General features: G+C 43.4%; 2 protein-coding genes across 4 annotated transcripts in view; one reads left to right on the plus strand and one right to left on the minus strand.

Moving 5' to 3' along the window:
* The window catches only part of HLTF (helicase like transcription factor), a 59,859-nt gene extending 51,114 nt beyond the window's left edge, over positions 1-8,745 (minus strand). The window contains 2 exon segments of the mRNA XM_053310324.1: positions 5,344-5,539; positions 8,549-8,745. Of these exon segments, the coding sequence (XP_053166299.1) occupies positions 5,344-5,539; positions 8,549-8,568 (216 nt within the window). The 5' untranslated portion in view covers positions 8,569-8,745.
* A 106-nt stretch (positions 8,746-8,851) lies between these two features.
* The window catches only part of HPS3 (HPS3 biogenesis of lysosomal organelles complex 2 subunit 1), a 39,405-nt gene continuing 33,323 nt past the window's right edge, over positions 8,852-14,933 (plus strand). The window contains exons 1-2 of one of the 3 annotated variants that reach the window (XM_053308249.1): positions 8,854-8,950; positions 9,777-10,453. In XM_053308249.1, the coding sequence (XP_053164224.1) occupies positions 10,030-10,453 (424 nt within the window). In that variant the 5' untranslated portion in view covers positions 8,854-8,950; positions 9,777-10,029. Of the gene's footprint in view, positions 8,951-9,776; positions 10,454-10,485; positions 10,576-14,933 lie in introns of those variants that run through there. The other 2 variants (XM_053308250.1, XM_053308251.1) reach the window with 2 other exon arrangements.

Here is a 14,933-nt window from a genome sequence, read left to right on the forward strand (position 1 = left end):
GACATGAGCATTTCTCTTCAGGATTTTAGTAGTATTCTGTATTGGTGCAGTCTTTAGCCTCAGGACCAGTGTATCATCAATCATTATTTGAAAGTTACATTATTTGGTATAGCTTCAGCTTAAATAGTCAGAAGATTCCTTATATCATATATGCTGATCAGGGTCGTTGTTTTTGTTTAGTTTGTTTTTGCAGCTCTCTCACATATAGATTTAACAGGAACAGATTTACATCTGTAAACATGTGTCTACCCCATACACATGCATAGGTCGGGGTGATTTAAAGGGCCTTTTGGTGGTAGTACCCCAGTTATGGAGCTATCTCCCTGGGAAGATCTTTTCCATCTTTAGATGAATATAGAACACTTATGTTCTAGAAGGCACTTTAAATTTATTTTGGTTGTTTAAAAAACGTTTTATGCTGGTCATAGTGCTGCTGTACTTTAAACTTCTATTTAAATGGTATTTCTTGTTAGTTTTTTCCCCTTTATAATATAAGCTGCTTTGATAACATGTTAGAAGAGGGATATAATATGAAAGGCAGGCAGATGGTATTGATTCCCTCCTTCACCACCATCTCCCACACACTTTTTCTCTCAGCAACAGAGACTTTATGGGAGCTACCTTTAAAGGACCTTGAAGAATAGATTTTAGAGTTAAGGACAAGTAGTGAAGGAAAGTTTAGAGCCCCATTTGCATGTCCCTTTACATCACATTCCCCACCTTTTTTTTTTTACAAAGGGGGAAAGGGGAGCCAAGGGGGAAGGGAACACCCCCTTCCCATTTTTCCTTAGGACCTTTAAGGCTATGGTTATAAAATCATTAACCCCCAGAAACTGACAACCACAGATTAAAAATCTAATTATTAATAAATTGTATTGACTGCAAAGCAAGGCTAAGATCACCTAAACATGCAGGATGTTCCACCAGGTCATAAAACATGCAAGATGGAAATGCATGTTTCAGCATTAACGCTTAACCTATATTAGAGATTATGCTTTTATATGTTTAAATGCCTTAATGTGTACTATATATGCATTAGGAGTATAACACCTTGAACCTATAGAAGTGGGAATGAGAAACCAGGATAAGAAAGGATTAACCAAATGAAACATTCTAATGTTGAGGAGAGCTTTAGAACCAAAACAGGGCATTAAAAACATACAAGGTAGGTAACTGAACATACAGGTGAAACTCGGAAAATTAGAATATCGTGCAAAAGTCCATTAATTTCAGTAATGCAAATTAAAAGGTGAAACTGATATGAGACAAACGCATTACATGCAAAGCGAGATAAGTCAAGCCTTAACTTGTTATAATTGTGATGATCATGGCGTACAGCTCATGAAAACCCTAAATCCACAATCCCAGAAAATTAGAATATTACATGGAACCAAGAAGACAAGGATTGTAGAATAGAACAATATCGGACCTCTGAAAAGTATACAGTGTACTGTGCTTGATTGGCCAGCAAACTCGCCTGACCTGACCCCATAGAGAATCTATGGGGCATTGCCAAGAGAAGGATGAGAGACATGAGACCAAACAATGCAGAATTGCTGAAGGCCGCTAATGAAGCATCCTGGTCTTCCATAATACCTCATCAGTGCCACAGGCTGATAGCATCCATGCCACGCCGCATTGAGGCAGTAATTGCTGCAAAAGGAGCCCAAACCAAGTACTGAATACATATGCATGCTTATACTTTTCAGAGGTCCGATATTGTTCTATTCTACAATCCTTGTCTTCTTGGTTCCATGTAATATTCTAATTTTCTGGGATTGTGGATTTGGGGTTTTCATGAGCTGTACGCCATGATCATCACAATTATAACAAATTAAGGCTTGACTTATCTCGCTTTGCATGTAATGCGTCTGTCTCATATATCAGTTTCACCTTTTAATTTGCATTACTGAAATTAATGGACTTTTGCACGATATTCTAATTTTCCAAGTTTCACCTGTAAACTCAACCCAATCTGAGAGAGAATTCAGGTTCCTAAGACAGGTCAGTCCAGTCTGGGCTTCCAGAGCTGAGACTGGGTCAAACCTATCTCAGAAAGCTGAACTCACTCAGGAAGGTGGCTGTATCTGTGAAAGTAGAAAGGCTGTCAGCCAGGGATGTGATTATTCAAATGAAATAATGAAACCAAATTCTTATAATAAAAGTGAATTTTCCAATATTTCTTAACTATAAGTTATCTTCCCTAAACCTAAAGAAGGGGATAAGGGAAAGCAAGGAACGAAGGAGTTTAACAAATAGAATGCTATCTAACTGAAGCGGAGAGCACAAACATGACTTCGGAGAAAAACTCCGAAGACAGAACAGGAAAATGAAGGAACAAAATCTCCTAGAAAAGAGGCGAATGTGGTTCTGAGCAGAAACACAGACATAAATCCAAGACTGTACCATAAAACGCAGACAAAGGAAACAAACCAGGGGAGGCAACGAGGAACAAACGGGGTGGATTAACCTTTTTGCTCCCCCCCAAAAAAAAGTTTGCAGGGAGGGGAGAGGAGTTCCCCCTTTTACTTTGATTTTTTAAAAGTCGTGGAGACGGCAGTAGCTGCAGAGAGGACGGGTGCAACAGGCGAGGGGAAAGTTCTCCCTTTTGCCCCTAAAGATTTCTGGCTGCCCTGCAGGGTCAGAGAGCAAGGAGGGAAGTCACAGTGCCCCTTTTTTTACCCCTAAACTGACTATGCGGGCAGCAGCAGCAAACTCCTTTCTCCTCCCCTCCTGCTAGCTGACTGAACGGTCCCTGGGCTCTGCTATCTGCAGCCCACTTTCAGCTTTCCTTCCTGGAGTTATTGCCGCCGCCCGTCAAATTTTGCCGCCATAGGCAGACACCTCCTCTGCTTCTGCATTAATCCATGCCTGGGAACTTTTCTGACTCCAGGGATTACACTATGCACATGTGGATTCAAAACACAGGTCCAACCTATTCACATGTCAACTATGTCCAAGGGAATGCGCATTGGGCAAGTAATCACCTCTTGCTTTACATGTAAATAGGGCAGACCTACATTTCAAGATGCAAGCCTGCTACTGTTACATGCAGTTTGACAATATTTCCAATAAAACGTGGAGCACACCTTTCTATAAGATTACATTAGACTTACATTTTAAAATAATTCATATTATTAAAATGTTAATGACAACATTTAAGTCATTACTGACAGTAGGGAAGTAACCAGATATCTAGAATTTTTATGCCATAGTCAATTCTATGCCAGTGTGGTGTAGTGGTTAGAGTGCTGGACTAGGCCCGGGGAGACCCAAGTTCAAATCCCCATTCAGCCATAAAACTAGCTGGGTGACTCTGGGCCAGTCACTTCTCTCTCAGCCTGTTCTACTTCACAGGGTTTTTGTGAAAGAGAAACTCAAGTATGTAGTACACCGCTCTGGGCTCCTTGGAGGAAGAGCGGGATATAAATGTTGTTGTTGTTGTTATTCAATTTTTTTTTTTCAAACTAGTTTTCAGTGTAATTGTTGTGGAGCCTGGCCTTTATTCAGTCCAAAAGGCCCTTGTAAATCACATACCAGAGAACTTTCTTGGTTCTTCTAAGATGCATTGTGCTCCTGTTTGATCTGACGTTTAGCCCAGGATATGTGGGTTTCCTAGTCACTTAGCCAACCTGCTTTCTGAGACCTTGGGTTAGGGCGGTATAAAAATGTGTTAAAATAAATAAATAAATAAATAAATATATGTTGTGTCATATAAGACCTAATGGCTGCTTTAGTTTTAGAAAGCTATTTACTTGCTCACAGAGCTTGCTGGACAGTGGGGAACCATTTTACACAATGTCTCACCCATTTGCATTGATGGCTGGATACCATCAAACTTAAGCTTTCTAAAACTTAGATTTAATTGCCTATCAGCATATAATAACTGAATCTGAGACTTCAAAAGACCCAAGCCACTTCCCCACTCTCTAGGCCAGATTGTGCATAGATAAATGGGTCACTTCTTAATTAGCACATACTTTGCTGAGTTCTAGCTGCTAAACTGACAAAACACAAAATTGTCTCTTAGCTTTTGTCTGTGGTTGAGTTCTTGTGTACATCTGAGTTCCTGTTTTTAGTATTTGCCTTTATTGGGCAGCAGCAATATAGGAGGATGCTGAAAGGCATCATCTCATATTACATGAGAGATGGCAATGGTAAACCCCTCCTGTATTCTACCAAAGAAAACGACATGGCTCTGTGGTTGCCAGGACTCAACAGCACAACTAACCCAGCTGCATAGCTCCAGAGAATATGCAGAGAGCTATTCTAAGGCCTTGTTATATTGCCTTTCACTGCCTATAAATAGTTCCTTTTATATCTACTTGAATAAACTAGATTTTTAATTATTTGGACCCAAACCATTTTGGTGTCTCAGGTTGAGGCAGTGGCCAGGAGGGCTTTCTATCAGCTTTGGCTGATATGCCAGCTCCATCCATTTCTAGAGATAAAACAACCTTAAAACAGTGATGTATGTGCTGGTAACATCCAGACTTGATTACTGCAAAGTACTCTTTGTTGGACTGCCTTTGTACATAGTCCAGAAACTGCGGCTGGTACAGAATGCAGCAGCCAGGTTGGTCTCTGGGGTTACCTGAAGAGATCACTTTACACCCATTTTAAAAGAACTAAACTGGCTGCCAATAGGTTTCCAGGCAAAATACAGAGTGCTGGTTATTACCTATAAAGCCCTGAACAGCTTGGGTCCATGGTATTGAAGAGAATGCCTTCTTCTTAATGAATCCTGCCACCTATTAACATCATCTGGAGAGGTCCGGTTGCAGTTGTCACCAGTTCGGCTGGTGGCGACTTGAAACTGGGCCTTTTCTAGGGTTGCCCCAGGACTTTGGAACACTTTTCCTCACAAAATTAGAGCCTCCCCTTCTCTGGAAGCTTTTAAGAAGGACCTGAAGACATACTTGTTTAGTCAGGCTTTTAGTTTATAGGTTTAAAGTTTTAAGTGTTAGAGTTTTTATTCTGTATTTTAAACTGTTTTAATTATGTTAATGTTTTAATTGTAGTGTTTTCAGATTGTGAACTAACCAGAGACTTGCGTATGGGGCGGTATAAAAATGTGTTAAATAAGTGTGTGTTAAATAAATAAATATTTTAAACATTGTCTGTGCTGGAAAGTGCTCAGTTCTGCTCCCCTTGATGACTGCTCAGGCTCCATGCTGCTTTAAGAGTTTTGAGGCATTTGATAGAATTCTGAAATTTCCTCTTGCCGGAGGATGGTAGCAGCACTACTGAGAGTTCCAATGAATGGAGGGAGGTCAGGGTGTGTAAAATGGTGCATAAAATCTCTGCCAAACAGCAAACGTTTCTTATTAATCCTGTACTTACCACACCTGTATAATAGCGCAATCCAACAATGTTGCCTCTTAGTGTTCCAAACAAGATAGCTGAATCTGTATCTTCATCAGTCATACCAGCAATAGCTGTCCCAATGACATCCTCTAGGCTGGGATAAAATTCACGAGTAAAGGGGTTGTAATGTCTGTCTCCATAAATGTCAGGATCCAATTCCCATGAAAAGTCTCTACAAGAAAAAGAAAAAGAAAAACTTTTAACAGAGAACTTCCATTTGGGGATTTTTTAAAGCAAATAATCTATAGCAGCATTTTCATCAAATATTTTCAAATATCTCATTCCGACAGTATAGAAATAATACCCAAACTATAATGTCTTGCATCATTTTTACTATTTTAACAAAACTGGAAAAAAATTGCATAGCTAAACACTTGATAACTAATCCAGAGGGTCTCAAATCCTAAAAAACAGTATTTCATATAACTGAAGCTCTGGAATGGTTTTAAGATATGTCTGCACTCAGCAGTCATAAAAGTGCTTGCCATTTTAGGGTTCTGCCACTGTACAACAACTAGGTGACATAATTAGTTTTCCAATCCTGAATATGTTTGTTACCAAATGTATATGAAAGAATCCTTTTTCCTGTACTATACACGTTCCAGAAGAGAAAACAATGTCGTGTACATTTTCTTCTGTACTTAGCTCCATTTGTGTGATAGTAATTAAGAGCATCTGTACAACTGATGCTCTTAAGAACCAGTGCTGCAGTCTTGTATCAAGTTCAACAGTGAAGGTGGGAGTTGGTAACAACTCACTGAATAAAAGCTAGTTCCTACAAACACAAGTAGAGTGTGTATGGAAAAGGATACTAAGGGCCAGTTCAGTTTGCTCTACACAGAACAACTAAGCCTGCTCTCAGCCAGAGGGAACTTTGTGCAAGGAAATTAGCAAAGATAATGGCTATACTGTGGTGGCTGAAAGAGTGCTGCTCCCATTACCAAAACTGTTGCTACTATATTTATTTGTTACATTTATATCCTGCTTTTCCTCCCTGGAAACCAGAGTGGTGTACATGGTTATGTTTATCCCCAGAACAACCTTGTGGGGTAGGTTCGGCCAAGAGATAAGTAACTGGTCCAGTGTCAATCAGCTGCATGGCTGAATAGGGATTTGAACTCATGATGTTTTAGTCCAATGCTCTAACTGCTACTCTACATTGGCTCTAAATCTATCTTCTATGGTTTCAGAGTTTATGGAAATTTTGGAACCTCAGTTACCATTTTAGACTTTATGGGTTCAATGCGGGGGTGTGTGTGCGTGCATGAGATGGCTGGTGTGGGTGCGCGCACATGGGCAGGGGGCCCAGCTAGAGCGCGTGTGGGAGACGGCCAGAACAGGCAGGGGAGCGCAGGTGGGGGCGTGGCAGTCGGAGTGTGCGTGGGCATGTGGGCAACGGCCAGAGTGTGAGTGGGCATGGGGGGGGTGACAGCTGGAGTGTACGTGAGTGAGGAAAAGGTGGGGCTGGAGTGTGCATGTTGGTTTCTCCAAAACCATGTGCATTTCATCTTGACCTTAAGCCCCAACTAGCACACTGCTCTGTACAGTGGGGTGTAAGCAAAAGGAAGGAGAAACATTCAGTTTAGCTGGACTGCAAAGGCTCCTCTGGGCTGCAGTGAATGTTGATGTGGGGGTGGCTGCAGAGAGGATGGGTGGGTGGGTGGGTGGATGTAGAGAGAGCGGGGAGCATCATTCATTTAGAAATGAAGCTCCATGCATTCACACTTTGCCTTGATCTTTCAGTTTGACATTGGGCTGGGGAGGAATGCATCCAGGGAGACATTTAACAAGTGCAGTTCCCAAGTCACTTCCTAGTGATGCCCCTGATGAATTTCTGGCTGATGCATTTCTGATCAAGGCAAAGCATGGGTGAATGGAGCCTCATTTCCCAGAGAAGGAGTGGGGAGTGGGATATAAATGTAAGAAATAAATAATAAATATGATGCCAGCATAGCATAGTGGTTAGTGAGTTGTAATAGGACTGGGAAGACCAGTTTGAATCCTCATTCAACCTTGAAACTTACTGAGTGACTCTGGGCCAGTCATGTACCTCAGCCTAACCTGCCTCACAGGGTTGTTGTGAGGAGAAAAAAATAACCATGTACAGTGCTCTGAGCTCCTCAGAGGAAGAGCGGGATATAAATGTAAAAAATAAAATGTACTAAACTGTACAAAGCTTTTATAGCTCATATGGCACATAGCTGCCATAAGAGCTGCACCTTAGCTTGCAATTTCTATTCTTTTTAGAGCATGAGTGAAGATGTAAAGCATCTTCACTCTCATCTTAAGCTGAAGGTTTTTGGATTACTGAATATAGATATACATGCACATGGAGAAAGCAGTGTGAACAGTGGGGCCATGTGGCCATGAAATTCGAGAGATACAGTCTGAGACCATTCTGTGTGTAAAATACAGAAGCATGACAACTGCTGTTTTATTGCTACACATATTTATATACTGTTTTTCAACGAAAACAACAGAACGAGTTCTCATAGTTAACACAGAAAAAGAATACGGTCCTCTGTCCCAACAGGCAGACACCAACACAACCACCCCTGGAGAGAGACTGCGCTGGGGCTGAACAAGAACAGCTGCCCTCCCCCTGCTAAATATGATAATCGCCACTTGAAAAAAAATGTGTCTCTTTGCTCAGTTAATTAGGACTATTCTGGGCACGCCAGTAACTAGCGAGGGCGCACTGGGCAATTCTACTCGTCTTTGCTTCCTTCCGAGTAAGCCCCGCCGAGCTCACTCGCTTAAGTAAGCGTGAGCACCGGACCGAAAACACAACGATCCTTCCTCGGCTGGCGCTGCTAAGGTTAACTCTGTTCCGGGACGCTTGCCCAGAACAGCCCAGCAAACGAGGGCTGCTGCGTCGACCAGGAGACGGAGGAGCCCAGCCCAGCTTCCCCCGGGCCCGCCCCCCTCTGCACAGCCACCAGAGGCCGAAAGCAAAGAAGAGACCACAGGAGCCGGCAAGTGCTCCGGGCAAAGCGGACAGACGCTTCCCGCAGCAGCAGCGGCGTCGATGCAGGTCTCTGCAAACCAGCCCCAAGCCAAGGCTGCGGGGGAAGAATCCCTGGCTCAGAGACTACGTCTCAGTCCAACCTCCCTTCGATGCGGGTGCGAGGAAATCCTCTGGAGCTCACCCACATGAGCCGCCGTCCCCCCGATAACCCACCTCAAAAATCTCCAAGCCATGATGCAGCCGCCAAGCACCGATACCCGCAGGGTCCCTTAAAAGCGCCTTGATTTTCCCCCCCACTGCTGGCAACAAAGTGCCCGCCACAGCACCGTCCTTCGACAGGAGATACGCGCCACCGCAGAACCCGCTCATTGGCCAACCCGCCGCACCCAATCGCCACGAGCCGCTCAGGACACTGTCACCAATAAAATATCGCTGAAGGCGGGGCGGAGCGGGGCGAGCCTTTTGCCTGCTGTGTTCCTATTGGCTGATTTCACTGTACTTATCACGTGCTTTAGGCAGGCCTTCAAGGCCCTGGTTGTTCCAGCTCCTCCGCTTGACAGGGCGGGTCAATTAGGAAGCCAATTAGCAAATATCGGTGCGCAGGAGACCAATGACGTAAGAGACCTACGCTTGACTAGGCTTTGCTTGCTAATACCAACTGGTGATACAGTCTCTCTTTAGTGGGGCAGGTGCGCATGTGGACTGAGATCTGCTTTATAAGCAGCTGAATGCCTCAGAGCATGCGCAGAGTGCCGCTCCCGCTTACAAGCACAGCCAGTTTTATTTAACTTCAGCAACAACTCCTAGACATATTTACGCAAAGTAAAAAGTAAACAGTGTCTAGGTACCGGGGCAGCTGCGCATCTTTTTATAATACCTGGTCTGAGTTTGAACTGTAAGGAACTGAATGTTTCAGAGCATGTGCAGAATGCCTTCCCTAGTCCCGCTCACAAGCCAAAGATCTTCCCTGCAGGGATTTCCCCCAAATGCGGGGAATTCTAGCTTCAAAAATCGGGGAAAAGAGAATCCCACCTAAAAAGTGGTGAAATGCAGGGAAAATGTAGGGGGAAATTCAGGCCATGAAGGGAATTTTAGATAAAGTTTATTTTCTTCTTGTGTTCTTTTATCTGACAAATGTACAGAGAGCTATAATTTCTCGGTAAAATCAGATTTAAATATCGCTATATTTTTTAAAAAAACTTTACAACTTATGTCCAGGTATGTAGTATTGTGTATTAAAATTTACACATACAGTACTTCTTAAATAAACACATCTTATTATTTTGAAATCGAGTATATATTATTCAGCTAGTGTGCTTTGCTATTGTGTGGTGGCCTTTCGCTGACTAAAAATCGGATAGATAGATAGATAGATAGATAAAACTTAGAAATAACTGATCAATTTCCTGCCTATTTCATATATAACTTTTAATTCCTGCAGGGAATTTCTGGGCTTTTGATAGGGAACGTTGGCTTCCGGTACGGAACAACACTGTTACAAACACAGCCTGGTTTGACCTTAACTTCAGCAGCAGCAACCTCTAGGCATGTTTACTCAAAAGTAAGAGCCACCGAGTCCAATGGGCTTACTCTAAAGTAGGCTTGCCGCTTCAAGAATAAGGAGCGAGACGTGGAGACCGGTAGTTTCCAAGTGCGAGCCTCTCTCTCTCGCGGCAATCTAATCATTGGTATAAATGAGCGCGCCGCTGCATCCTCGTCCACGCGGGGCCAAGATGCTGTCACTGTGGGAAGCGCTAGCTGCGATCAAGCGCGCCGAGGCTTCCTTCCAGCAGCTGACCGGCGCTGGGCGGTGCCCTCTGCGGAAGTGGCGGGCCTCGCAGCAGCGGGGGAGCGGCAGGCTCGGCTGGGGGCTGCCGGTGGGCCCAGCAGGGACCATGGTGCAGCTCTACAACCTGCACCCCTTCGGCTCTCAGCAGGTGGTGCCCACCAAGCAAGAACCGGCGGTCTTCTGCTGCGGCCGGGATGCCCTGTTGGTGGCTTGTGCGTCCGGCGCCTGCAAGGTGGAAGTGTTTGCTATGGGCCGCCCGGAGCTCTGCGAGCCGCTTGGTTCTTTTAGTACGCTGGGCCGGGTGCGGCGCATGACATACAGCGAGACGGGTACGTGCATGCGGGAAGGATTGGGGGAGATCATCAGCACCGTTTGTTTACTGAAAGTGGGCAGGGCAGGTACGGTCAAGAGCACCAGCACGCAGGATGGCAGGAAAGCACTGCGCTCCACCGTAAGCGGAGACTTTTTCCCAAGTTCTGTGTTCTCTGAATGTTGTCAAAGAAAGTGTGGGGTGCTCGCTTCTTTCCCTGCAAAGCGCTGGGACTTCCATCGGCCTGGGTATCCTGCTGTCTGTCGTGGAAGGAAACGTACTCCTTAAATCTAATCACATAGGAACATAGGAAGCTGCCATATACTGAGTCAGACCATTGGTCTATCTAGCTCAGTATTGTCTTCACAGACTGGCAGCAGCTTCTTCAAGGTTGCAGGCAGGAATCTCTCTCAGCCCTAAGGAAAACAATTTATGGAGAGATTCTAGAAGTGGGGTTTTTAAAACCTGATTTAGAACATAAACGCTACAAACACCGCACTTGACAGTACTTGTTGCAACCAATCACCCTATCACTCTCTTTAAGGAGAAAAAGCTCCCTTTCCATTTATGGGAAACGAAATGGCATATATACCACCAAGTACACCGCTTAATGCAGCAAAGCCATGGCTCCCAGAGGACGAGCAAGAGTGTCCTAAAATCACCTGCAAACAGAAAGCTAGTGAACTAGGCAAAACATTCAGGGAAACCCATTCACATTTCTTAAGAGTGTGTGGTAGCCAAAAGAGTGTGGCAGGGAGTAAGCAAGTTGTTAGAGTGGCTTGATTTGGAAAAACAGACTTGGGAAGAACTAACCTCGGGTTTGAGCGATAGAACTTCTTTTCGAGGTTCCAGAAAGAAACCTTCAAGGAAACGGGACGGAACAGGTGCCCTCATACTATGGAATTGGAGCATTCCCCTATCCCCTTCTCGTAATCAGGTTAGTAAACCTATATGTCATTTATGCAATGCTCCTGCATAGGAATAGGGAGGGAAGATGCGACCAAGAGGTTCACGTGGATGAGACGGTAAATCTCTTCTGGAAAAGTTTGTATGGTTATGTGCAAAAAGACAAGTGTATATCTTCTAAACAGCAATGGGACAAATTATGGAAATGGACGTTGGACGTAAACCGCCCCCCCGCCCCTGCCATTACCTGATGTGCCTTGTAATCCCCTGTCCCCGAGTTACAATACTGCCTGCATATACTTTATAACCCTGTGGTTCTCCAAATCCTTGTGTGTAAATCTTTGTAGATATATGATGTACAAACAAGTACTTTGCATATAATTGTGCTTTGGCAACGTACTGTATGCTTTGGTAGCTTGTTGGTTCAATAAAAAAATCTTGTCCTATTAAAAAAAAATAATCTTGTCCTATCTTGGAGAAGCCAGAGAGGGAACTTGAAACCTTCTGCTCTTCCCAGAGTGGTTCCATCCCCTGGGCATAGGGATAGGCTGCAGTATTTTTATTTATCCTTTTTGTTACCTTTATATCCCACTCTTCCCGCAAGGAGCCCAGAGTGGTGTGCATGGTTATGTTTATTCTCGCGACAACCTTGTGAAGTAGGGTTGTTCACTCTGCACATGCTCTGAGACATTCAGTCAAGTTCATGACTGAACTGGAATTCAAATTTGGTTCTCCCCAGGCCTAGTCCAACATACTAGCCACTACACCACGCTGGCTCCAGTTCTCTGTAAAGTCAGGCATTCTGGACATACCCAGAAGCTCTCCTTAATCAAATATTCTATACTGCTCTTGTGTTCATATAAACTATATTCTATGAATTCGTTTAATTTCTTTTTAAAACTATCCAGGCTAGTTGTCACTACCTTATGGCAATGAATTCTATACATCAGGGGTTCTCAGACTTGGGTATATTTGAAACTATTTAAATATTGTTTCTAATGTTTGGTGCGGGGGAGAAGCTAAGGTCCCCAGGCTACAATTTCCATCATCCCTATGCACACTGGCCAAAGGCTTTTGTGACGGGGGGATGATTGGAGTTGTGGTTAACATTTGGGACCCAGGTTTAAGAACACTTGCTGTAGGTTATTTTCACTCTATGGTGGGGGGGTGGGGATTTGCCCTGATCTACTAGTCAATATCTATTTAAAAGTTTAAAACCTGTATAAAATAAAACAGTATCAGACAAAACACAAAGCAGCATGAGCAAAAAAGCAGTTATCTCATATAGAAGCCTGGGTCAAGAGCCACGTCTTTACTTGTTTTCTAAACAAGTAAAGTGATGGAGACTGAGGAATGGATTAGGGATGTGCAAACTGGTTCGAATTCAAACCAGGGTGGTTCGAAGGTTTGAATTCAAACCGAACCAAGTTCCAAGGCAATCGGACACTCTGATTATTGGTGAATTTTAAAATTATTTTGGAATTCCTCATAGAGAATAATGAGGATTGCAGCAAATGTATAGCTTCACGTCGGGGGGGAAAGGGGTGTCCAAGAGCAGAGTGTGGTGGGTGGTAGTGCCCAAGGGGGGCCAGGGAGCTATCAGAATTATTTAAAAGGAATTGGGCAAAGGGCTGATTTTTAAGTGATTTTTGAAATTTATGTGTCTTTAAGGTTAGCAATGAGAGTGAATTCATGGTTTGTCATTGAAAATCTTATATGCTACCAAAAGAATCTACACTCAGAATACTTCAGAAACAACAAAACCCAGTACCCCATGGGTTAGCAACCCATGGGGGTGGTTGGCACCCTCTTTGCACTAGACCACCACTCACTCTGGGCCACCCCAGCACCCCACAAGTGGCTTTAAGGTTTTTCTCCATAGGGAAGAATGGAGGGTTCAGCAGCCCCATAACTGCACTTGGGGGGTGCTGGGGTGGCCCAGAGCGAGGGTGCCAACCACCTCCATGGGTTGCTAACCCATGGGGTACTGGGTTTTGTTGTTTCTGAAGTATTCTGAGTGTAGATTCTTTGGTAGCATATAAGATTTTCAATGACAAACCATCAATCTGCTAACCTTAAATCTCATCTGCTAACCTTAAAGACACATAAATTTCAAAAATCAAAAACACATAAATTTCAAAAAAAAAGGGCTTAAAAATCAGCCCTTTGCCCAATTCCTTTCAAATAATTCTGATAGCTCCCTGGCCCCCCTTGGGCACTACCACCCACCACACTCTGCTCTTGGATACCCCTTTCCCCCCGACGTGAAGCTATACATTTGCTGCAATCCTCATTATTCTCTATGAGGAATTCCAAAATAATCTTAAAATTCACCAATAATCAGAGTGTCCGATTGCCTTGGAACTTTGTGGATAGTAGGCACCCCTGGTTGTCTACCACCTACCCCACTTTTGTGCCCCTAGGTGCTCCACAATAGGGGATATGTGCTGGTTCGGGTCCTATTATACCCTATGAGAAAAATAATTAAAAATATTTCAAATATTCATAAAAAATCATAGGGGTGTCTGATTGCTTCAGGGTTTGCATGGTTGTTGGCACCCATGGGTACTCCACAATAAGGAATAATGGGCTGGTTTGAGTCCCATTATATCCTATGAGAAAAAATATAAATAATTTTCAAAAATTCATTAAAAATCGTACGAGTGTCCGATTGCTTTGGGGTTTGGGTGGCAGGTACCCCTGGGTGCCAGCTACCATCCTACCAATTTTTGGGTGTCTGAACCAGTTCATACCAGTTTGAATCAGTTCAAACCGGTTCGAATTCAAACCGAACCAGGGGGAGGTTCGAGCAAAACCAAAACCGAACCACCCCCTCCTGGTTCGAACCTGGTTCGAATTTGAACCGAACCGGGCAAACCGGTTTTGTGCACATCCCTAGAATGGATGCGGGTGGGTGGGGGGGAGCATTGCCTGGGGGCAATGACTGAGAAGGCCCTTATTATTATGTACTTAATATTTGTTTTGTTTATTTGTTTTGTTTATTTGTTTTGTTTATTTGTCTTGTTTATTTGTCTTTTGTCTTGTTTATTTAATGTATTCCTATACTGCCCAAAACTTACATCCCTGGGTGGTTTACAACCAGATAAAAACAAAAGTAAAACATTACTTAAAAACAGAAACAAGAAATTTAAAAACACGGCCATTAAAAAAATTTAAAACAATATTCTAAAACATAGAAAACAATCAAAACAATATCACTTAAAAGCCTGGGTGAGAGAGAGCAAGGAACTTCTCACTGTCTGCTTTCTCCACACCCTGCATTATTGTAATAACCTCTTTAGACTTCCTAAGTACATTTAGGAAATTATAGTTATCTTGGTTATACGGATGATCTTTGAATGGTAAACATATTTCATTTAAAGCACTTCAGAACTTCTATAAATGTGAGTTATTGTACGAAGTTGCCAATACTGTTGCCCTATACCAAGTCAGGTCATCGGTCTGATGAACTGAGTCATGAGAGGAGAGCTGGTCATGTGGTAGCAAGCATGACTTGTCCCCTTAGCTAAGCAGGTTGCATATGAATGGGAGACTAGAAGTGTGAGCACTGTAAGATATTCCCTTCATGGGAT

The sequence above is a fragment of the Hemicordylus capensis genome, chromosome 3 (genome assembly GCF_027244095.1).
Source record: "Hemicordylus capensis ecotype Gifberg chromosome 3, rHemCap1.1.pri, whole genome shotgun sequence".
Lineage (NCBI taxonomy): Eukaryota > Metazoa > Chordata > Lepidosauria > Squamata > Cordylidae > Hemicordylus > Hemicordylus capensis.